This window comes from Uloborus diversus, chromosome 2 (assembly GCF_026930045.1).
Source record: "Uloborus diversus isolate 005 chromosome 2, Udiv.v.3.1, whole genome shotgun sequence".
Lineage (NCBI taxonomy): Eukaryota > Metazoa > Arthropoda > Arachnida > Araneae > Uloboridae > Uloborus > Uloborus diversus.
In genome coordinates, this window is record NC_072732.1 from 11,905,012 (window position 1) to 11,929,048 (window position 24,037).

At 36.6% G+C, this 24,037-nt stretch overlaps 1 protein-coding gene across 1 annotated transcript in view; it reads right to left on the reverse strand.

Annotated features, from left to right (window-relative positions):
- The window catches only part of LOC129217812 (obscurin-like), a 106,567-nt gene that overhangs the window by 54,041 nt on the left and 28,489 nt on the right, over positions 1–24,037 (reverse strand). The window contains exons 11-17 of the mRNA XM_054852151.1: positions 21,601–21,754; positions 20,576–20,857; positions 19,692–19,797; positions 16,144–16,344; positions 12,293–12,431; positions 5,385–5,557; positions 1,576–1,602 (exon numbers count right to left, since the gene is read on the reverse strand). Of these exons, the coding sequence (XP_054708126.1) occupies positions 1,576–1,602; positions 5,385–5,557; positions 12,293–12,431; positions 16,144–16,344; positions 19,692–19,797; positions 20,576–20,857; positions 21,601–21,754 (1,082 nt within the window). The remainder of the gene's footprint in view (positions 1–1,575; positions 1,603–5,384; positions 5,558–12,292; positions 12,432–16,143; positions 16,345–19,691; positions 19,798–20,575; positions 20,858–21,600; positions 21,755–24,037) is intronic.

The window sequence follows — 24,037 nt, forward strand, 5'->3', positions numbered from 1 at the left end:
AATTTTTCTTTCTTTATTTATTTATTTATTTTTTGTGATATTTTCTCACAGAGAACCAAAAAAACTAACACATTTCATTACGCTATTTATACTATGTGGATGACTACTGCGATCAGTATTAAAGTTAAACTTAAATATTTTTTTAGATTTTGTAGATTGTTTGCTATATGATCATTATAATTGAAATATAAAACAGAACATTTATTGCATTTTTCTACGAAGTTACAGTGCCCGTTTTAAATAAATCAGCAACACTTATAGTAAATCAAAAGAAGTATTACTACTTGTTGCACGATGTAAACTATGAACTCTTGTCACATGAAACTTTGATAAATACTATACATTTGTTTAATATTTAAAACCGCTGTTAAAAATTATTGAACTATCAAATGAAACTTTTTCTCGAGTTAGGCAAACGTTTGGTTTTAGTACGGCAGAGTGTTAAATTTCTGAACACTCAAACTACTAATGTTCTATAACTCTACACTGGTACAAGTACGCACCAGACTTATTTTGTATAATAATTACTCGAAAGAGATGGGTCTGGCATATAAAACAGCTCAGTTATTATCATTAGCTAAAGCGAGGAACAAGGTTTGCCCTTTCAACCGTTATAAAGAAACAACCTTGTATTTAGAAACATAATTTCCAATGCAATACTAAATGCAATTCATAACTTGCGCAGGATAAAAGAACTCGGACCTCATCCAAAAACTTTAGCTCGTTAGTTTGAAAGCTGTGATCCAAGGCAGAGAATAATTTTTTGCATGAACTTAAGGGAGTCAGTACCCTAAATACTTTCAAAATTCGATTTTTTAATTTTTATATATTTTGAAACTCCATTTCAATACCTTTTTAATGATACAAATTTCTTGATCGTGCTCATATTAGAAGTAAGTTAAAATAATTTAAAAAAAAAAATTAAACGCATGTTGATAAGGTACGATTTTCCCCTTTAAATTGCAATATCTCGAAATGGTATTTTTGAAACTAAATGTTCCTTTCTCTCAGAAACTAACTTGTGTTAGGCTTTGAAATTTTTACCACCTATTTCATACATATAATTGCATATACTGAAGTAAAATCTTTCTCATATTCCAAAAATATTTTTTTACAGAGCTGATTTCGTGTTACAAAATGGCATTTTTTAAAAAAAATACAATGACTTACGCATTAGAATTTAAAAAAAAAAAAACCAAGCTTCCTTTCTGTAAAATGTTACTTCAATATAAAGAAAACAGTCTACTTAAGGTACAGAAAAAATTTCATAATTGTATCTTGAACAGATTTTCAGAAAAAGGTACACGAACCTGTGCAAATTAACATTGACGGTATAGGGGGTACTGAAACTCTCATTAAACAGAAACAAAATTAAATGGAGAAATTTTTGTCATCATTACATTTTCTTCCGTCTTGTACACCTTTAAAGTTTTAACAAACATGTATTAATAAATGTAAACTGAAAAGCTATGTAAAGAAAAGAGCTTTCTACAGTCTTTTTCTCGTAATGCACATTCATGCAACCATTTAGAGAGTAGTGCTCTATAACTACATGTAATACAGAAAGATACTTACAAGATATAGCTAATGATACCAACGCTCCTAAAATAGAAACAGAAAAAACATTAAAGTTGTCGTAAGGATGTATTTTTAACAAATAAGCAAAATCATTATTAAAAAATAAAATTCAGAATTTATTTATTTATTATTATTATTATTTTTTTTTTTTTTGCTGATTTTGAATACTCACATAAAACCTCTCACACTTATTCAATAAGCGATGCTTTTTACCAGTTCCAAAAATTGGGAGCGTGAAGGAACATTGCTTAAATTCATAAAATTTTTTAATGAGTTTTTAGTTTTTAAAATGAGTTCTTGCATACCTTCTTTGACTATAAAACCGGGGAGCGTGGTAATAAATAGGACAATGGATAGGAAAATATATGTGTTTTTACTTTTTCTATTGATTCGATTTATTCAAGTGCTCAAGACACTTTTATTACATGTTTGGTAACGTAGAAATTTTTTAAAATTTGCATGAAAATCACATGTGAGAAATAATATAAAAAGTAATAACTCCGTTCGTCCCCTTCAACTGAGCCTATGGTGTTGAATGGGTAGTAAATGTGACACTGATTTAAAGTAAAAAAAATAACTATGTATAGTTGAGGAAAACCTAACCTGGCAGCGTCGTAATGCCGTGATTGGGATCTGCGTAGCCATCACAATGCTACTAGGTTAGGTTTGCCCTAACTAGAGTAAATAGTTATTTTTATTTATGTGACGAATACTGGCATGAATCTGAAAAATATTTTTAATCGATAAATGAGAAATATTATGTTACTAGTGGTACCCGCACGGCTTTGCCCGTAATAGAAAAATTAAAAGGTCTTAAGGTCTTTTGGTTCGCTTGTATATTTAAAAATAATGTATGGTGAATTTTCTCGCCAGTTGGCTTGTACCCATGTTACGGTTCCACGTTATGATAATTTCGTATCTCGCCAATTGGCTTGTGCCCATGTTACGGTTCCACGTTATGATAATTTCGTAACTTACTCCTTTATCTTATGAGAATTTTGTTCTTAAAATTGGAATAGAAAAAGAACCACATCGAATTTTCAAAAAATCGCTTCGAGGTGCACACTCCCATGCTACAAACTAACTTTGGGCCAAATTTCATGAAAATCGGCCGAACGGTCTAGGCGCTATGCGCGTCACAGAGATCCCGACATCCTACAGACATCCAGATATCCTCCGGACAGAGAGACTTCCAGCTTTATTATTAGTAAAGATTCTTGTCAAGTCTTGTTAAATGAAATTTTGAAGATAAAACTCACAGGTATGTCATTTTAAAGAAGCAGTGTAGGTTCAACAGGACATTGTTTTCACTGACACTCATCAGTATCAGCAATGACATCAACAAGAGTTCATTCATTGGTATCCTCGACAAAATGTTTTCTGAAAATACACTCACCATAAATCGGCGGCCAGCGAGACGGGTTGTTTGTTGGATTCATAAGGAATATTATGTTATTCTAGTCAAGACTTGTTAAATGAAATTTTGAAGATAAAACTCACAGGTATGTCATTTCAAAGAAGCAGTTTAGGTTCAACAGGACATTGTTTTCACTGACACTCATCAGTATCAGCAATGACATCAACAAGAGTTCATTCATTGGTATCCTCGACAAAATGTTTTCTGAAAATACACTCACCATAAATCGGCGGCCAGCGAGACGGGTTGTTTGTTGGATTCATAAGGAATATTATGTTATTCTAGTCAAGACTTGTTAAATGAAATTTTGAAGATAAAACTCACAGGTATGTCATTTCAAAGAAGCAGTTTAGGTTCAACAGGACATTGTTTTCACTGACACTCATCAGTATCAGCAATGACATCAACAAGAGTTCATTCATTGGTATCCTCGACAAAATGTTTTCTGAAAATACACTCACCATAAATCGGCGGCCAGCGAGACGGGTTGTTTGTTGGATTCATAAGGAATATTATGTTATTCTAGTCAAGACTTGTTAAATGAAATTTTGAAGATAAAACTCACAGGTATGTCATTTCAAAGAAGCAGTTTAGGTTCAACAGGACATTGTTTTCACTGACACTCATCAGTATCAGCAATGTCATCAACAAGAGTTCTCTCATTGGTATCATCGACAAAATGTTTTCTGAAAATACACTCACCATAAATCGGCGGCCAGCGAGACGGGTTGTTTGTTGGATTCATAAGGAATATTATGTTATTCTAGTCAAGACTTGTTAAATGAAATTTTGAAGATAAAACTCACAGGTATGTCATTTCAAAGAAGCAGTTTAGGTTCAACAGGACATTGTTTTCACTGACACTCATCAGTATCAGCAATGTCATCAACAAGAGTTCTCTCATTGGTATCATCGACAAAATGTTTTCTGAAAATACACTCACCATAAATCGGCGGCCAGCGAGACGGGTTGTTTGTTGGATTCATAAGGAATATTATGTTATTCTAGTCAAGACGTGTTAAATGAAATTTTGAAGATAAAACTCACAGGTATGTCATTTCAAAGAAGCAGTTTAGGTTCAACAGGACATTGTTTTCACTGACACTCATCAGTATCAGCAATGACATCAACAAGAGTTCATTCATTGGTATCCTCGACAAAATGTTTTCTGAAAATACACTCACCATAAATCGGCGGCCAGCGAGACGGGTTGTTTGTTGGATTCATAAGGAATATTATGTTATTCTAGTCAAGACTTGTTAAATGAAATTTTGAAGATAAAACTCACAGGTATGTCATTTCAAAGAAGCAGTTTAGGTTCAACAGGACATTGTTTTCACTGACACTCATCAGTATCAGCAATGACATCAACAAGAGTTCATTCATTGGTATCCTCGACAAAATGTTTTCTGAAAATACACTCACCATAAATCGGCGGCCAGCGAGACGGGTTGTTTGTTGGATTCATAAGGAATATTATGTTATTCTAGTCAAGACTTGTTAAATGAAATTTTGAAGATAAAACTCACAGGTATGTCATTTCAAAGAAGCAGTTTAGGTTCAACAGGACATTGTTTTCACTGACACTCATCAGTATCAGCAATGACATCAACAAGAGTTCATTCATTGGTATCCTCGACAAAATGTTTTCTGAAAATACACTCACCATAAATCGGCGGCCAGCGAGACGGGTTGTTTGTTGGATTCATAAGGAATATTATGTTATTCTAGTCAAGACTTGTTAAATGAAATTTTGAAGATAAAACTCACAGGTATGTCATTTCAAAGAAGCAGTTTAGGTTCAACAGGACATTGTTTTCACTGACACTCATCAGTATCAGCAATGACATCAACAAGAGTTCATTCATTGGTATCCTCGACAAAATGTTTTCTGAAAATACACTCACCATAAATCGGCGGCCAGCGAGACGGGTTGTTTGTTGGATTCATAAGGAATATTATGTTATTCTAGTCAAGACTTGTTAAATGAAATTTTGAAGATAAAACTCACAGGTATGTCATTTCAAAGAAGCAGTTTAGGTTCAACAGGACATTGTTTTCACTGACACTCATCAGTATCAGCAATGACATCAACAAGAGTTCATTCATTGGTATCCTCGACAAAATGTTTTCTGAAAATACACTCACCATAAATCGGCGGCCAGCGAGACGGGTTGTTTGTTGGATTCATAAGGAATATTATGTTATTCTAGTCAAGACTTGTTAAATGAAATTTTGAAGATAAAACTCACAGGTATGTCATTTCAAAGAAGCAGTTTAGGTTCAACAGGACATTGTTTTCACTGACACTCATCAGTATCAGCGATGTCATCAACAAGAGTTCTCTCATTGGTATCATCGACAAAATGTTTTCTGAAAATACACTCACCATAAATCGGCGGCCAGCGAGACGGGTTGTTTGTTGGCGACTTCAGGCGCCACGAACTCCGGATGACCGTACTCTTGCACCAATTCTCTGCCCGGGTAAAGTCGGGCAGCCAGGCCGAAGTCTCCGACTTTCACGTTGTCGCCGTTGACACGAGTAAGCAGGACGTCTCCAATCTATACAGTGAGAAAATGCACAGACTTGTGAGCAAAAAAGTCACTTACGAATTTACTATTATCTGTTTTACTATTGCTATGACCAGGACCGATTTTTTGGCCCTTATTCTCATTCTCTTCTGTAAACATCGGTGGAAGAAACAGATACGCGTATTAGGATTCACTAAGCCGTTTCTTCCACTTTTATGAAAAATGTTCTTATTGGGGCCGTTACCAGGCATTTCAACTTGGATGTATACAACCTTTTAACCAAGTGTCTTTTCACTATAAGTATTTTTGTATATTCAACAAGAGTTTTCCCTTCAGTTTCTTTCCCTCCCCCTCAACCACCATGGTACCCTTCACCGGTTAAGCTGGAAATGGCAGGTACGAAGGTATCATTGGTTAAAATAAAATAAAATAAAAATAAAATGACCAGGGTCCAGCATACCTTGGACACTGAGCCATTCGGAAGACTAAAACTTGCGACTAGTTCGCTCAGAAAAAGAGTTTTTCAGAAACCATGTTGCATTAGATTTTCCTGGTTGGTTGGTTTATTTGGGTTTAATGACGCAAGAGCCCTTTCAGGACTATACTGCGCCAAACAATTTTCTATTTTATACAATTAATTTTTAATTTAAGTATAGAACGAGAAAACGTTAAAAGTAAAAGTATGTGGAAGTAGAAGGCATAAATCTAAGTAGCATAAAATATAAAGTCGTTAAAAACGAAAAAGATAAAACCATATATATTAAATACGTGAAATACACAGCCAGCTCAGTCATTTCCAGCCGAGGACTGCAGTTTCGTGCTTATTAGCACTCATCAGCCCGGCATAGGAAAGTGACTGAGCTGGAGATGGAAAAGCTCACGGAGAAGCCAAGAGTGCGGAACAAACTAGTAGCTAATATAGAATTAGCAGACCAGACGAGTGACCGAAGCAATGATTCGGTTCAACTCGAAGATTGAACGCGAGGCAAGGTATATTCAGTAAATTACCGCCCATTAGCCAGGGCTAAAGCAGAAATACGTGAAATATACCGCCAGCTCAGTCATTTCCAGCCGAGGACTGCAGTTTCGTGCTTATTAGCACTCATCAGTCTGACATAGGAAACTGACTGAGCTTTTACTGAATATACCTTGCCTCGCGTTCAATCTTCGAGTTGAACCGAACCATTGCTTCGGTCACTCGTCTGGTCTGCTAATTCGATATTAGCTACCAGTTTGTTCCGCACTCTTTGCTTCTTTATTAGCTTTTCCATCTCCAGCTCAGTCACTTTCCTATGCCGTGCTGATGAGTGCTAATAAGCACGAAACTGCAGTCCTCGGCTGGAAATGACTGAGCTGGCGGTGTATTTTACGTATTTCTGCTTTAGCCCTGGCTAATGGGCGGTAATTTACTGAACATATATATTAAAATTTGAAAAATATGAAAAGGACAAATACATAATGATGATAAAACACTAAATTAAAAGGGAGAAACTAATCTCCCCAGGGAAGGAGTACAAATTGCGATGGGGTTGGTCCCCAAGCAACTCCTTCAAAGTAGGGTTAAAATTATTCAAATACTTAAAACGTATTTGAGTAAAATTTGGGCAGTTACTTAAAACATGAAACACTGTCTGATTCACATTACATGTCATGCAGATTGGGGCAGGTTCAAGGCATAAAAGGTATTTACGTGTGAACCTAGTATGACCAATGCGGAGTCGAGCTAATAAAACTTGTTCCCTCCTCGTGAGATGTAATGATCTAAAACCTTTAGTCTAGGGCTGGATAGAATGTAATTTATTTTGGATTTCTGAATTCCAAGTCCGCTGCCAATGCATGTTAAGAGATTCAGAAATGGCGTTTTTGATGTCAGCGTAAGGAACACTGTCGTCAACCAGAATACTTGCAGCTCTGGCAGCCGAATCGCCTGCCTCATTGCCTACAATGCTCACATGACCAGGGATCCAGCAAATGAGAACTTTAATATTGTCGCTGGCCAGAACATTTCAATATTAATAAACTTTAAATGTTCTGAACTTTGTGATTTTATAAATATATATTGTTACAAATTCTGTAAATAGTAATTATTGTTGTAACGTAACCTGTAAATAGCTTCTTGTAATGAATATACAACCCCTTTACATTCGGCTGAAGTATACGACCCCTATTTCCTTTTTTTTCATTGATAAAATTTGATAACGGTCTACGCATTTCGAGAAGCAGTAAGAATGTTGTGGAAACTTTTCGATGTTTATAAAAGCGTCCCGCATGATAAAAAGTGGAGTTTCGATTGAGAATTTGTACTGAGAGTGTATTAGCTCTGTTTATTGCGGGGTATTTCGCTGCGTTGTTTTTCGTATTTGGAAGTAAATACGTGTGTAACCGTTGAGTTTACGGTGTTGAGTGATATTTGCTTAATTGCTGTGGATTAATTTAGCAGTTGTTAACGATTTCTCCTGTACATAGTGTAAATAAAGCTCCTGTGTTTTTATCAAGAACTGTGTCGTCCTTTCAAGAAAGTTGGAAGTCTCGCCGGATCCGTTACAATATGAACCTGGTTTCCATAATAGGAGTAATTTTTTTAATGGAAAATCTTAAATTTGTTGAAACATCAGAAAAAGAATAGATTTCAATTCCTTGAATCCACTCATAAGTGCTGCGAAGATCGTCAAGATTTCGATTGCTGAGTTCAAGCACGAAACGCCAATATGTTCCAGATAAATTGTTCTAAATTTTTGCTGTGTCAATTAATATTTCACTAACGGTTATAGACGTAATGACCCGACAAGTCAAACCTGATTCAGCGGCAGTCGCAACTTGCTCAGAACTTCAGAACATCATTAAGTAAATAGATTACTTTAGAATTTCAACGCAGTCACATCAACAAGACACAAAATCTTAAACTAATAAGATGAGCAAAAGTCGGAAGAGACGAAAAAACGGCTCAAAGTACACTGTAAAAACGATTCAAAAACGTTCCTGGAAAATAATGGGCAGCTCATGTGCCCAATTTCTTCCTGTACCATATCTTACAAAAACCAGGAACGTTTTCCGCTAGACTTCAGTGACCTTCCTGAAATTATCCTGGAAGCTTCCTAAAATATTCAGGAAGCTTCCCGTTTAAAGACATTCGAATCGCTGGAATTTTAGAGTAAATTTAGGTGGGCATACTATTATAACTTGGCACCTGCCTGCGTTTCCAGGAGAGCTCCTGATGCAGTATTGCAAGTATGACCAAAGCGAAGTCGGAATTGCAAGTAAATGTCAAGAATTTTACTCGCCTGCAATTCTTCGCAAAGCTACGTTGTCCAAGGGGGCTGGTTTGCACCCTTTGGATGCCTTATCAGTCGGGACGGGTCGCAATCGTACTAAAGCGGGTATACTTTATAAATACGCTAGGTTAAGCTTTAAACTGGGAGCTAAAACTATTATTTTTACAACAGAGAGTAGTCTGCATTCGGACATTTTGTAGCAATTCAGGAAACATTTTGACAATGATACTTGATTTTTCCAGGAAGTGGATAAAAACCATTTAAAACCCCAAACGTTACACGGAAATACTCAGAAACGTTTCGGAATTTTTTTACAGTGTAATATCTCAAACGAAATTTTAAAAAAAAGAAAGAAAGAAAAAGGACAAAAATATTATAAATATATATATATATATATATATATATATATTATCAAGGTTTTTGATGGTGCATTGATCCCTTAGAACTTTAGATGAAGTAGTCCAGGGGAGAGGATATTCCATTTTAAAATCGCAAAAAAAAAAAAAGACCTGTTTATGTCATCATTGTCAAGTGGCAGGTTTTCGCATATCTTTTGGTGCCGCACTGATGATTGTAGGTTCAATTATGTCAACAAAAGCTATACAAGATACTTGTAGCCCCCCCAAAAAAGAAGAAAAAACAGTAAACGGTATTCTAATTTCATTAAAACTCGTTATCTTGAGAGAATATCACGTGACAACCAAACGAAAACCCGTTTCATCAGAGAAAATGCTTTCCCACAAGAAACAAACCGGTGTCATAAAGTATAGCATTCTTTTGGATGTCTGCAGTGAGCACATGTCTCAAAGCAGGCATTGAAATAGGAAGTCTTTCCTATTTGCTACAACTGAGAACCAGAGCCATTTCTCTTCACTGGATATGCTATGCCAAGAGATCTAGACGCTATCTAGACAAAAATATTTTTTCAACAGAACCTATATTCGTAATTCAATCAGAAAGTCAAAAAAGTGAAATCCAGAACCAAGCACGTAACTAAAAAGCACACAAATCCTTACGCTTGACGTCACTGAGGTGTTCTTCCGTCATCTTATTGATCGACATTGAAGCGTAGGCCAATGAAGGCGTTCCCCAACAAAATGTAACATAAAACAATTCGCGTAAGTGTTCATTTTATGTTTTGTGCTGTCTCGTTGGTCTGCATAGCTAAATAAATACTTCCTGTTTACAGTTGGTCGTAGCCATCTATATAAATAAAACAGAATCTTACTACTATTATATATGCGAAAGTTTGTCTGTATGGATGTATGGATGTTTGTTACTCCTTTACGCAAAAACTACTGAACGGATTTTGATAAAACTTTACAATAATATAGCTTATGCATCAGAATAACACATAGGGTAGTTTTCGTCGCGTTATGGGGGGGGGGGGCAAAACCCCCTTAGGGGGGCAATAAAACACAATTTTTGTATAAATTCTCTAATATTGAGATGAAAATATACTTGCACATATTTACATTATATGTCCATCGAATGCTCTGATTTTTCTGCTGATGATGGCACCTGTTCGAAATTTCTAAGTAGAATAAAAAACGAGTTATGAGCTTTTTAGTTCCATGTTCGAAGGCTTTCCTCAACTCAATACAGTATTTAGTGTATCATCTCAACTCCCTGTCGATAGCGACAATTGTTGTATTGTTGACTATCTTTGCTTTTCGTGACTGTTCAAGGCTTTTCTCAAGTCAAATCTTGAAGTAAGATTTTTGCACAAGAGTGGCAAATAATACATGATTTGGCTGATCATTTTCCACTTAAACGGAACTTTAATGTAATTAATGGTTTTTATTATTATTTATGCTGATTGAACACTTACTCATTATCCAATCAACCAGCAGATCGCCAAAATTTTTGCAGAAAGATTTCCGTAGCTGATGCATTTGGCAGTTTTTTCAACGTCGCTGTTTTTGAAGCCGAAGACTACGTCATAATGTTTCTCAGCTTTCACCATGTAAACAAAATATCGACAATCAAAGAATTTTCAAAAGACTTTTTTTTACTGTGTTAAATAATCCAGCAACTAAATTAGGCAAATCCATAAACAGCACAAAAACTCCCATTAATTTTCCTTTTTGCACAATTTCAAACAATCACCAGATTTTAATACTTATTTTGGAAACATTTCGGATGAAACTGTCTAGCGCCATTTTATGGTGACCAAAAGTATCTCAGCATCTGGTGACGATATCTCTGTAATGAAAGTTAATATCATATCGTTTTACAAAGTAAAAAAGAAGGGGGGAGCATCATCGAAGAACCCCAAAACGACTCTCGCAAATTCGGTAAAATCGCACCAAGAGCCCACAATGATTGAAATTTCCCAAAATAACTAAAGCAAGTACAAGGGGATTATGAGCGCGGCTACATTTTTTTAAAAAACTTCGTACTTCAATAGCCATGCAGAGAAGGTTTAAGACTCCATGTTAAAAAAAAAGTATCAACAGATTAATCTTTTTAAACATGAGAAGATTAATTTCATGTTTTGGAAATTTGTGTATGCTTAAATATAGTGCTTTCGTTTCTAAATCAATACTATTTTGTTCTTTATACTTATGGCTATTTTAGTTTTATGGGTAAGGAAGAAACTCGATTTTTAATCACGTCATAAAGATGTGTTTTAAATTCTTTCACTTAAAACAGAAAACAAAAGCAAATAACGATTTTTTCTCATATTTATTACTGACCCAGGCAACGCCGGGTATTTTTGCTAGCATATATATATGTGTGTGTGTATGTTCCCTAATACAAAATCACAGTTTCGTCGGACCAAATTTGGCAGGGAGGTACTGGGGCACCCGAGAAGGAACGTAGGGAGGGGGGGGGGGGGGAATTGAACGCCAAAAAAGTACCGTACCGTTTGAATTTGAATTTTAAAACCCGAAAATGGCATTAAATGGCTTTTTCTACTCGAAATAATTATCCGACCAGTTCAATTTTGGTGCCATTCGAAAGTCACGAAAAATACCCCTAAGGATCATTTATTTTCTTCAAATTGCAAAAAAGAAAAAAAAAAAAGGCTGTAAAATCATCGGGAAGTAATTAAAAAGCATCATTAAGCCTAATGGAATAGAAATTTTATGTCGAAAATTTATCGTTTGCGCGATCTCATTTTAAATTAGCATGAGAACAATTCAGAAGGTTGCCTTTTTTTTTCTCGACTGTGACTAAATAAAATTTTTGTTTTGAGATAAAAAATTTCCGATTTGATTATTATTTGGCGATTTATCTTCTTTATTTTTTTCTTTTGGATTTTAGGTGTTGCGTTTTGTTTATTAGGGAATTTTTGATTTGCCGTTTTCTTTCTTAAAGAATGATTGTTTTGACGAGAAATTCACAATATTTTTTGTACTCTAGTTGAAGCCTGATTCTTGAGCATGCGTCCCTTGACAGAACTTCTATTTTCGAGCTAGACCGTGCAAAGCCGGGCAATGCGGCTAGTTTCCCATCAAACTTAGAAATCTGAAAACGGAGTTCTTACCGTTAATCCCAGGTGAGCTATGTTCTTCTGGTGCATATGTTTGAGACCTTCCAGAATCTGCTTCACGTAATGCGCCACTAAACTTTCCGTCAGCGTGCCTCGGTGCAGGATGTTGGGCAACAGCTCTCCGCCTCCACATCTAGTCATCGGAGTTACGGAATTTAAAGAAACTGTTGAACCAAAGATTTTGCCGAACACTTTAGCACTCCAGTTACCACCGTGTTTTCCGATTTCTTTTTATTTATTGGCTTGGAATGGGTCTCTGCGAGTTTTTTATGTAGAGATTTTGTTGGAATGGCAGGCATCTCCTTTTTGTCCAGTAAAACACAAAGTGCAACAATGCGGTAAATACAGGGTGTTTCAAAATGAATAGCGGGGTTTTAACATGTTGTAATATTTATTACACCTAACTTACAGCCACAAATGATATATCAAATGAAAGAGAAACTCAAACAGTTTTACAGTCAGACCAAACAACGTAAGTAGAAGCACAAATTTGTAAATAACAGCATATAACAGCATTTTGCTGTTATTTACAAATTTGTGCTTCTACTTACGTTGTTTGGTCTGACTGTACTATTCAGCACAAAGGTATTTATTTATCAAACAGTTTTGTTTGTTGGCATCAGTGCGCATGCGCGTGGAATGTTTCTGCTGCAATCGGCCTTCTTATCTGGATACTTTACAGCTATGGCTATTCCCTCAACCGGCACAAGATGAACCAGAAAACTCCATCTTTCAGCAAGATGGTGCGCCGCCTCACTGACATAATGAAGTACGCGATTGGCTTAACCTAACTGTACCCGATCGCTGGATTGGCCGTAAGGGGCCTAATGACAAGGCTTGTTACCCATGCCCTCTACGGTCACCCGACCGTAGAACAGGATTGAAACAGCTGTTGCAGCAATGACTAATGAGACACTCATCAAAGTTTGGGAAGAACTCGCATATCATCTTGACGTGTGACGAATGGTGCTCACATTGAACACTTGTAGGCTATTATGTAAAACTGTTTGAGTTTCTCTTTCATTTGATATATCACTTGTGGCTGTAAGTTTGGTGTAATAAATATTATAACGTGTTAAAACCCCGCTATTCATTTTGAAACACCCTGTACTGTTGTTTCCGGAGAGTATGTATCTAGTGATTTTATACGCAAAAGAATCGTGTTCAGTTTTCTGCTCTCTCACGCTGATTTTCAGTCACTTTTCACTGTTAATCATATAAGGGTGAGTGAACGAGGTAACATGCTTATTGATGCAAGCTTGCGAGCAAAATGGAATGCAGCACATTAGAAGCATTTTTTTTTCTGTTCTGTTGGTGAAAGTATGTTATTTTGCACGAACAAACGTGCTTGATTCATGGGTCGAATCTAAAATGGGCAGCCACGTGCCGCTTTTGTAGGAGACTTACTTCTAATATGGGAAGTGTAGACTGATTTGAATGACAAGCAGATTTCCTTCTTTGTCTGCAGGGACGGATACAAGGGAGGGGTGATGGAGGTGATCGCCCCTCCCTTGAGGGGTCCTCCACCGATAACTTTTCGAAAATGAAGTTCAAAAAACGCTAATTTAGACGAGTTTCATTGATGTTAGGAGAAGAGAGGTTTAGGACCATATCCCGGTACTGTTTCAAAATTAAGATACAGTTCCAAACCTTTGTGTCCAAAATCTTTGTGATCAGTATTTTTAATCAGTATACATGGTAAAAAGTAAGTAATAAAAATCAATCGCCCCTTCCTTGAGAAATTTATGGATCCGCCCTTGTTGCCTGTGAATGTTTTTTTTTCGATTTCTTCACCATATAAGATTGTCACCGTTTGTTGGAAAACCCCACCTTTTCAATCCGTGCTTCACTCAAATCTTTGAATTCGCTCCTAAGATGCAAGAAAGCAAATCTTAATGTACCCTGATGTATAAGAAAAGGGCCCATAAATCGAGATTAATGAGCTGTGCAATGGTGAAAGAGATTGAAACATGTTTTTTTTTTTGTAAATTAAAGACCCTGATTGGAGACCGCTACAAAAACAATTCCTATTATCGCATAAGAGTGCATGGAAGAGAGGTGAAATGTAATTTTTTCGTTCGAGTAGAGTTTAATAGGGCAATACGGAGTGTTCGTAGAATAGAATTTGTTGCCGTGTTTAAACAGGTAACAAAGAAGGAAAATCACTCAAAAGTTTATTGTACGATTAAGAATGACTAGAGTTTTAGCCTTTAAAACATGATTTTCTCGAACAAGGGAAATATTTACATTTTGACTTTTTTTTGCTCTTTATTTATTTTTAGAAAGCGAGCTGATGTGTGCATCACATGACTTCCTTTTACTCCAATTTTAATGTAATTTTTCCATTACTGGCAATTTTAGTGTGATTCATTAGTTTGCTTTCTAAATATCACCAACAGTGTCCCAATTGAATCCAGATTATTTTTCTTAAACGGCCAAATTTGTCGCCAAGTTGGCGACAAAACTTGGCGACCGATAGACTGGCGATATATCGCCATGTGTCCGCCAAATTATAACACCACTTGAGTTTACATCGAAATTAACAATGATTTCCCTCCCAAAAGGGGCAAAAGACCCCCTTTGGAGCATTTGAATGCAACCAAAAATGGAGGTGCACAACTAGACTCCACTAGGAGTCTATGTAACAAATTTCAACTTTCTAGGACATACCGTTCTTGAGTTATGTGACATACATACGCACATACATAAATACGTACACACGGAAGTCACGAGAAAAATCGTTGTAATTAACTCGGGGAATATTAAAATGGATACTTCGGGTTTTTATATGTTCTTAGGCACTTATCCGCGTGTGGTCGGGTTAAGGGGTCTAAGGACCCTTAACCTTCAAAATGTTCGATTTTCTGGAAAAAAATATATGGTATGCCTAATTTAATTCTTTACAATTTGATACCTTATTTATTACCATACGCAAAAAACTTTTCAAGTTATCGGAAAAATGCGTAAACTTTCCCCATAGAGATTTATGTTAACAGCAGCTGTTTAAGCCTCTTTTTCTCAGGTTGCGTTTTCTCAGGTTTCTCGTTTTGCGTGCGTGATATTTCAGAAAGTTTTTTATATATTTCCATAAAACTTTTTGTGCATGCTTGTCTGGTTTATTTTTATGATCTGAACCTAAATTTATTTATTTTTTTAAAATTATTTAATTTTTTTTTTTTTTTTTGAAATGTTATAAGTTAATATAAAAAATTTCCAAAATTTTGGGGGAAATATTTTTTTTAATATTAACTTTTATTTTTAGTTAAAATTTAGGTTCAGCTCATAAAAATAAACCAGACAAACATGCATGAAAAGTTTAATGGAAATACATAAGAAACGTTCGAAGATATCATGCACGCAAAACAAGAAACCGGCACTTGAAGGAAAAAGGCTTAAAAAAGTGCTGTAAACATAAATCTCTATGGGGAAAGTTTATGCATTTTCATGATAACTTTAAAAGTTTTTTGCGCGTGGTAATAAATACGGTATCAAATTCTACAGAATTAAATTATGCATAACATATATTTTTTCCAGAAAACTGAAAATTTTGAAGGTTAAGAGTCCTTAGACCCCTTAAAAAAAAAACTTAACATTCATTCGGGGGTGAGCAAAATAGAAATTAAGGCCGAATTTTGAGTAAAAACTTTTTCGCGAATACAATACTTCCTTTTTTTGTAAAAGAAAGTAAAAAAACGAAATGCGGATTTTTAGAAAAATGGGGAGTGGAAATTGAAGATAATGAAAAATTAATTTTTCTACAGAACAAGAAATAAATACATATTCTCCTCTAAAGGACATTTCAGTTGCTGAATCGTATCGCAAAGCTGAAACCATCATAAGGATACAGATCCGCTGTGAGGGTGAGTGAGGATTTGGTTTCGTGGGCATCTTGAAGCCTCAGAAGACGCGGATGGCAGAGCTCTCCCATGATGTCCAACTCCGACCTCATGACGTCCAGCATGTGCTCCGGCCCGTGCATCACCTTGGCCGCCAAACTGCGACCGTCGCGGCGGTCCACCACGTGATACGTAATACCCTGGGTTCCCCTGGTGAGGAATAACAAAAAAAGAAAAAATAATTAATTTGAACTTTGACATCTTGAATTCAAATTATGTTTTTCGCAATCACGTGTTTTTTGCGTGTGTACAGGCATGTGTGTGTGTGTGTGTGGGTATGTGTGTGTTTGTTTCTGTTGCAGGCGTGTGTGTGTGTTTGTGTGTAGCTTTGTGTCTTTGTGCAGGCGTGTGTGTGTGTGTGTGTGTAGGCGTGTTTTTATGTCTGTTTGCAGGCATATGTGTGTGTGTATGTGTGTTTGTGTATATGTGTGTGTGGGTATGTGCGTATGTGCGTGTGTGTGTAGGCGTGTTTTTATGTCTGTTTGCAGGCATGAGTGTGTGGGTATGTGCGTATGTGCGTGTGTGTGTAGGCGTGTTTTTATGTCTGTTTGCAGGCATGAGTGTGCGGGTATGTGTGTTTGTGTATATGTGTGTGTGGGTATGTGCGTATGTGCGTGTAGTTGTGTATGTATGCGCGTGTGTGTAGGACATGGATGCAACCTGGAGACGGCTTTCGCTATAGGAGCAGCATCGTGAGGAGCCGGTCGACGGTGATGGTGCGGAGGGTGACGGTGGGAAAATAAAATGATAGGACGCCAAAAACAGTCAAGTGAGAACAATAAGCAATCGTGATTGCTCAAAAAAAAATTAATTTTAATTTTGACCTCTTGAATTCAAATTATGTTTTTCGCAATCACGAGTGTGTGTATGTATGTAGGCATGTGTGTTTATGTGTGTGTGTGTGTGGGGGGGGGTATGTCTGTGTGTAGGGGGGTATGTGTAGGCATGTGTGTTTGTGTCTGTGTGCAGGTATGAGCGTGTGGGTAGTTGTGTGTAAGAGTGTTTGTGTGTGGTGGGGAATGTGTATGTGTGTGTAAGCATATGTGTTTGTGTCTGTGTGCAGGCATGAGTGTGATGAGTGTGTGGGTAGTTGTGTGTGTATGTGTAGGTGTCTGTATGTATGCGTGTGTGTGTATGTGTTTGAGTGTGTGTAAATGTTTGTGTGTGTGTATGTGTTTGTGTATGTGTGTGTAGGTGTATGTATTTGTGTGTGCGCGTTGTGTGTGTGTAGTTGTGTATTGTGTGTAGTATATGAACGCAACCTGGAGACGGCTTTCGCTATAGGAGCAGCATCGTGAGGAGCAGGTCGACGGTGATGCTGCAGAGGGTGCTGGCGGGAAAATAAAATGAATGCACATCAAAACAGTCAAGTGAGAACAATAAGCAATCGTGATTGCTCAAAAAAAAGAGAGAGAGAGAGAGAGAGAGAGAAACTTCAGTGTTTGAGTTTGAAGCACAACATCGGGATTGGGTTAGGAATGACAAAAATTACTCAACCTCAGTGTTTGAATTTGAAGCACAGGAACTGATTAGGATTGAAAACAAACATTTAATTTTGAATACATGTTTCCTCCCACGACATGGAAATACAGGGTGTTTAAAAATGAATAGCGGGGTTTTAACATGTTATAATATTTATTACACCAAACTTACAGCCACAAGTGATATATCAGAGGAAAGAGAAACTCAAACAGTTTTTTTTGTTTGTTGGCATCAGTGCGCATGCGCGTGGAATGTTTCTGCTGCAATCCGCTAGAAAGCGCTTGTAGCAAAGATGGCGACCAAAGAACAGAAAGTGTTTTGTGTTTATCTTTCAGCAAGATGGTGCGCCGCCTCACTGGCATAATGAGGTACGCGATTGGCTTAACCTAACTGTACCCGATCGCTGGATTGGCAGTAAAAGGCCTAATGACAAGGCTTGTTTCCCATGGCCTCCACGGTCACCCGACCTAACGCCGTGTGATTTCGTATCTTTGGGGGTTTATTAAGGACCAAGTGTGTATGTGCCTCCACTGCCAGCCGACCTTCCCGAATCAAGGAACGGGATTGAAACAGCTGTTGCAGCAATGAGTTGCAATGTTTGAGTTTCTCTTTCATTTGATGTATCACTTGTGGCTGTAAGTTTGGTGTAATAAATATTATAACATGTTGAAACCCCGCTATTCATTTTGAAACATCCTGTATAAGTGAGACAAACAAGATAAGGAATTAAACAATTTATCAAAGATCCATAATGTATACTGCAAAAGAGGGTAAAAGAGTTGAGAGCAAGAACTATTGCATCACCGATACAATGAGGTGATGAAGGGGCGTTTCTGACCCTATTAACTTAAATATAATCAATCAGAAATTGGATTTGATTTTTATTTATTGACCTGTGTTTATTAAGGCATCTATTGTAAAAAAGCAGTCGAAAAATTTTGTACTATGGAATGAGTAAAAATGACAACAATTTGTATAAAGTACAAATAAAGTAGTAAAATAGAGTTAAAAACTCAGCAAATAGCTGTTTCGGGGCTGTCATATGCAAGCCCTTCATCAGTGCAAAAAAAAAGAACGAAAAGTCCCAACAATGTAGACCGAACGATAAATGAACAATGTTCGATTAATGAACATTTTTTGTTCATTTATCGTTCGGTCTACATTGTTGGGACTTTCCGTTCTTCTTTTTTGCACTGATGGAGGGGCTTGCATATGACAGCCCCGAAAGAGCTGTTTGCTGATTTTTAAACTCTATTTCACTACTTTATTTGTACTTTATACACGTTGTTGTCATTTTTACTCAAGGCATCTATTGCACCTAAATATTACATTAATTCACTAACCTTTCAAGAAACTCGATGTTTAGAACTTTGCGAAAATTCAATCTTTATGTTTTGTAATACAATTAGTTATTTAAACACAATTTGTCATTTTTACAGTTAAGTGCCTTAGTGTACTCTTAACCATTTGAGTGAAACAAAACGCGTACTTATGCACTTATACTCGAAAATACAGGCGTCAGAACAAAATTCGGGAACATTGTCTACGGTACGGGCAAAATGAATAGCTGAATTGCAATAAATTCTTGGCGGAAAAAAAAAACAGAACAATTCAAAATTGATCCAGGGGGTGATTAAAATGGAAGTACAAGTTGACATCTGAATGGGGAAACTTTTTGTGAATCGAACAACATCTCTATCAAGTTCAAGAAATGCTATAGCATCTATTGCTATGGATACAAAACTTATAGTTATGTAAGCAGAAAGAAAGAAATGCGAAAAGATTTAGTAATAAGGGTTGCACATTTCATTAGCCATTTCCAGAAATAGATTACTTGAATCCATGCAAAAATTAAAGTCAGTTTTTGAGCGACTTAAAATTATCAAAAAGAAATAAAACCATTTCAGATTTCATATACATTATTTTTTACTTTTTGTAAAACAGCATTACACAACAAAACACATAAATAAAATAGACATTAGTAAAGTATGGAGAAATCTAAAGTTTTTTTTTACCTTCCAAGCTCGTCACCAATGTCATAGAAATCTTCAAAAGGCTTCTGACTAGTTTTAACCACTCTGGGTCTTTGATATGTTTTGAAACCGTACTGCTCTTCACATTCTGTAAAGATCATACACGTTTTAAAAACTCATCAATAACAACAATACACATGTTATCGGTAATGTATGAAAATGCTCAAAAAGCACGAGAATTCGTTTTCGGGTCTTGCTAATAATGCAAAATGTGCCTTTATTTGATCGGACATTTTTATGTCTTCGCATTTTCTTTACTAATAATAAAGCTGAAAGTCCCTCTGTCTGTCAGGATCTCTGTCCGGATCTCTGTGACGCGCATAGCGCCTAGACCGATCGGCCAATTTTCATGAAATTTCGCATAAAGTTAGTTTGTAGCATGGGGGTGTGCACCTCGAAACGATTTTTCAAAAATTCGATGTGGTTCTTTTTCCATTCCAATTTTAAGAACAAAAATATCATAAGATGGACGAGTAAATTACGAAATTATCATAACGTGGAACCGTAACATGGGCACAAGCCAATTGGCGAGAAAATTCACCATACATTATTTGTAAATATACAGACGAACCAAAAGACCTTTCAATTTTCTATTACGGGCAAAGCCGTGCGGGTACCACTAGTATGCATATAAAAACATAAAATTTTGTTGCAGAGGTTTCAGAATTCATTTTAGCCTAAGACAATCCTTGGCTAAATTTTAGTCTCTCTGTGCTCGTATACTACAGTTTCCCTTAGGCGACAATATGCTTCAAGAATATTTTTTCAAAAATAAAATTTAGTTTTATTTTGTTTAAAGCGATTCCATGAATTAGACTGAAAAAGGCTGATGCATTATCTCGAAATATCGAATAGTTGTTACTCACCTTCCACGGTAAGCATGGCGGATGTGGTAGCTGTTCCCGCCACGTTGGCAGCGGTGCAAGTGTAGAGGCCGCCATCCCTCAGAATGGCGTCAGACAGGGTGAGGACGCACACGTCCGGCTCTTCTTGCCGGATGTGGAAGCGAGAGGACTCGGCGAGGGGCTGCCAGTCCTTAAACCACCTGATTTTGGGATTGGGGGTTCCAATAGCCCTGCATCGGAACTCGGCCTTGCCGCGGGCGAGAGTGGTGCAGGGCTCCAGACGCTTGGTGAATATCGGCATCTCTAAAATGAGGGAAAGAAAAAAAGAACGGTGAAGGAAACCTTGGTAAGAGTGGAGTAGCACTGGAGTTTCACACTTATAACACTGGGAGGAGGGGGGGAGGATATCTCAAGCATTTATAATTCAAAAGCGATTTAGTAGGACCATGATACACTGTAAAAAAAATCCGTAAAATTTACGGTTTTTTTCCGGCAGCTGGGTTGGTTGTGCAAAACCGTAAAAGTTGTGGAGAATACCCGTCAACATAACGGTCTTTTACCATACAAGGACAAATTTTTGGTTTTAAACCGTTCATAGCTGAAGCGTAGAACTGGGAAAAACCGTTTTGTCAACGAAACGGGTTTAAACCATCAAATCTACAGGAAAAACCAGTTGAAATTACGGGTATTTTTTACAGATAATATTGTAGGACATAAACGAAGACGAAACAGTATTCTGAGACCAATTGGGGTAGAATTCAAAGCAGCAAAGGGCTCGAGTCAAGAAATGAAGTTTCTTAAACTGAAACGCAAAAAAGTTAATGTACTTAAATTTAATTGTCAATTCCAAGAAGAAATAAATTCGCGTTCTTCATTCCTATTTTCACTTTTTTGTTCTGTGTGTACCACATTATCCACAAACTCACTCTGTAAGTTTGTAGAGTTTCAGCAGGTCTGTTTTCTATTGGTCAAAAAATGTTCCTTAATCAATGAGAGGATGGAAAAAAATGACTTATTCTCTACACGCATTCAGGAAGAGAAATTACCGGCGATTTTCATCTCTATTTTCCTCTGGGCCTCTCCGTGTTCGTTGACGGCTTTGCAGGTGTAGGTGCCGACGTCCTCTTCCCTCATCCGGGTTATGAAGAGGATCACCTGTCCTCCCCTGTCCTCCAAGAAGTCGTAACGACTGGTGTCCACCTGTGGCAGAAACAATACTCTGTTATTATCGACAAATCTGTGAGATGAATGCCTTAAAAATGACTTTTAAGTCTATGATGAACAAAACTACGATGAATAACCCATAAAAAATTGTATTTTACCTAAATAAAGGGTGTCCCAAAATTAACGCAAGATTTGAATTTGCCGCCATTTTTGCAATAAATGGTTGGCAACCCTGAAAAAAGAACAATTTGATAGCTGAGAGTTTAGGGTAATCAAAAATGGAGCGTTATACGATCCAATAACGCGCTTTCATTATTGAACAATTGGTTCAAAAATAATGAAAGTTGAGGCTGGTCAAGCAGTTACTGTTATTGGCGCTCGGTATCGCAACACGGTAATGCACGGGTGGTTGTGGGCTTGTCGACATAGACCTTTGAATTCAAATAACCCCTTAAGAAGAAATGTAAAAATGTTAAATCACACGATCTAGGGTGCCAATTCTGATCACCGAAATGAGAGAGTACGCGACTAGGAAATGCCTTATGCAGTCATTGAAATGTTTCACTCTCTCTAGCTGTATGGTACAATAACACCCCATTTTTACTAACCCTAAGCTCTCAACTGTCAAATTGTTCTTTTTTCATGGCTGCCAACAATTTATGGAAAAAATGGTGGCAAATTCAAATCTTGCGTTAATTTTGGGACACCCTTTACAACGTTTTATGATTATTGTAAATGATGTGCGTCAAAGTTTAGAACTCCAATATCTCCTTCAGGTTTGGTCGGAAACGTTTCAAATTTTTTGCGTTGGACTTATTTTCAACGGAGATTCCTTCCCTAAATATAAGATGGAGGACCTATAGTCCGTATTTAAAGTAAGGTTTCGTTTTTTTTTTTTACTTTTTCTTTTCTCTTCAAACTTTCGACATCTTAACTGAAGAGGAATTTTCGCCACTTCTTCCTTTTCACATTTTCCATAAATCAACTTTTGGAGAGGGAGAGAATTGAAGAGACCATGTTCACAACACACATACAAACTAATTTATTTTTCTACTCACTGACACAATATACATGATGGGCGGCCAAGTTGCCTTTTTTCCCATATAGGTCAAAAGATACGCCATAAAGTTATCCCGCTATTCGGTCAGGAGGTTTCTTCCAGTCATGCCTTCATGACTGTCTATAGCCATATAAACTCAGGCATTCTCATGCATCTGCGCAGTAGGCAATCGCGGAAAGCCCCATTACGCAGTTATGGAGATCCCCGTTATTAATCTTGGGATCCCTGTCAAAACTCTGTAATGCACCTTATTTTGAATATTTTTTCAGTTGTAAGTAAGCATCTATAGGACCAACGGTTGCGAAAAAAGTGGTCTTCCAGGTTAAACGGGAGCATGCTGTACATTGAAAACGATGCACGATGGGGCAGAAAGATTTTGTTTTACAATGAAATACATGAAAACAAATATTATCTTCCTGCGCAAGAACGAGACATCTCCAACGTTACCATAAACTATTTGGGAAAAAAAAAAAGAGCCTATTGCCGTGCTAAGCACCAAAGTCGTATCTGCAGTTTTTATCAAAATTTAGTCAAAACACCAGGTGGTTTCTTACAACTTATTTTACCTATATGCAATGTTTTATTCTCACATTAGTCAACAAAGAAGAACTTTTTGTCTGCATCCTGGTTTTAAATAGTCAATTCCTACTAATTTTGGGACGAGAAAAAATAGGATATGGTGGTGGATTTTTTTAATTAAGGGGAGTCAGTACCCTAAATACTTTCAAAAATTTGATTTCTTGATTTTTAGATGTTTTGAAACTCCATTTCAATACCTTTTTAATGATACAAATTTCTTGATGGTGCTCATATTAGAAGTAAGTTAAAATAAGCTTTAAAAAAATTTAAACGCATGTTGATAAGGTATGATTTTCCCCTTTAAATTGCAATATCTCGAAATGGTATTTTTGAAACTAAATGTTCCTTTCTCTCAGAAACTAAATTGTCTTAGGCTTTGAAATTTTTACCACCTATTCCATACATATAATTGCATATACTGAAGTAAAATCTTTCTCATATTCCAAAAATATTTTTTTATAGAGCTGATTTCGTGTTACAAAATGGCATTTTTTGAAAAAAATACAGTGACTTACGCATTAGAATTAAAAAAAAAAAAAAAAAAAAAAAAAACGAAGCTTCCTTTCTGTAAAATGTCACTTCAGTATAGAGAAAACAGTCTACTTGAGGTACAGAAAAAATTTCATAAATGTATCTTAAACAGATTTTCAGGAAAAGGTACATGAACCTGCGCAAATTAA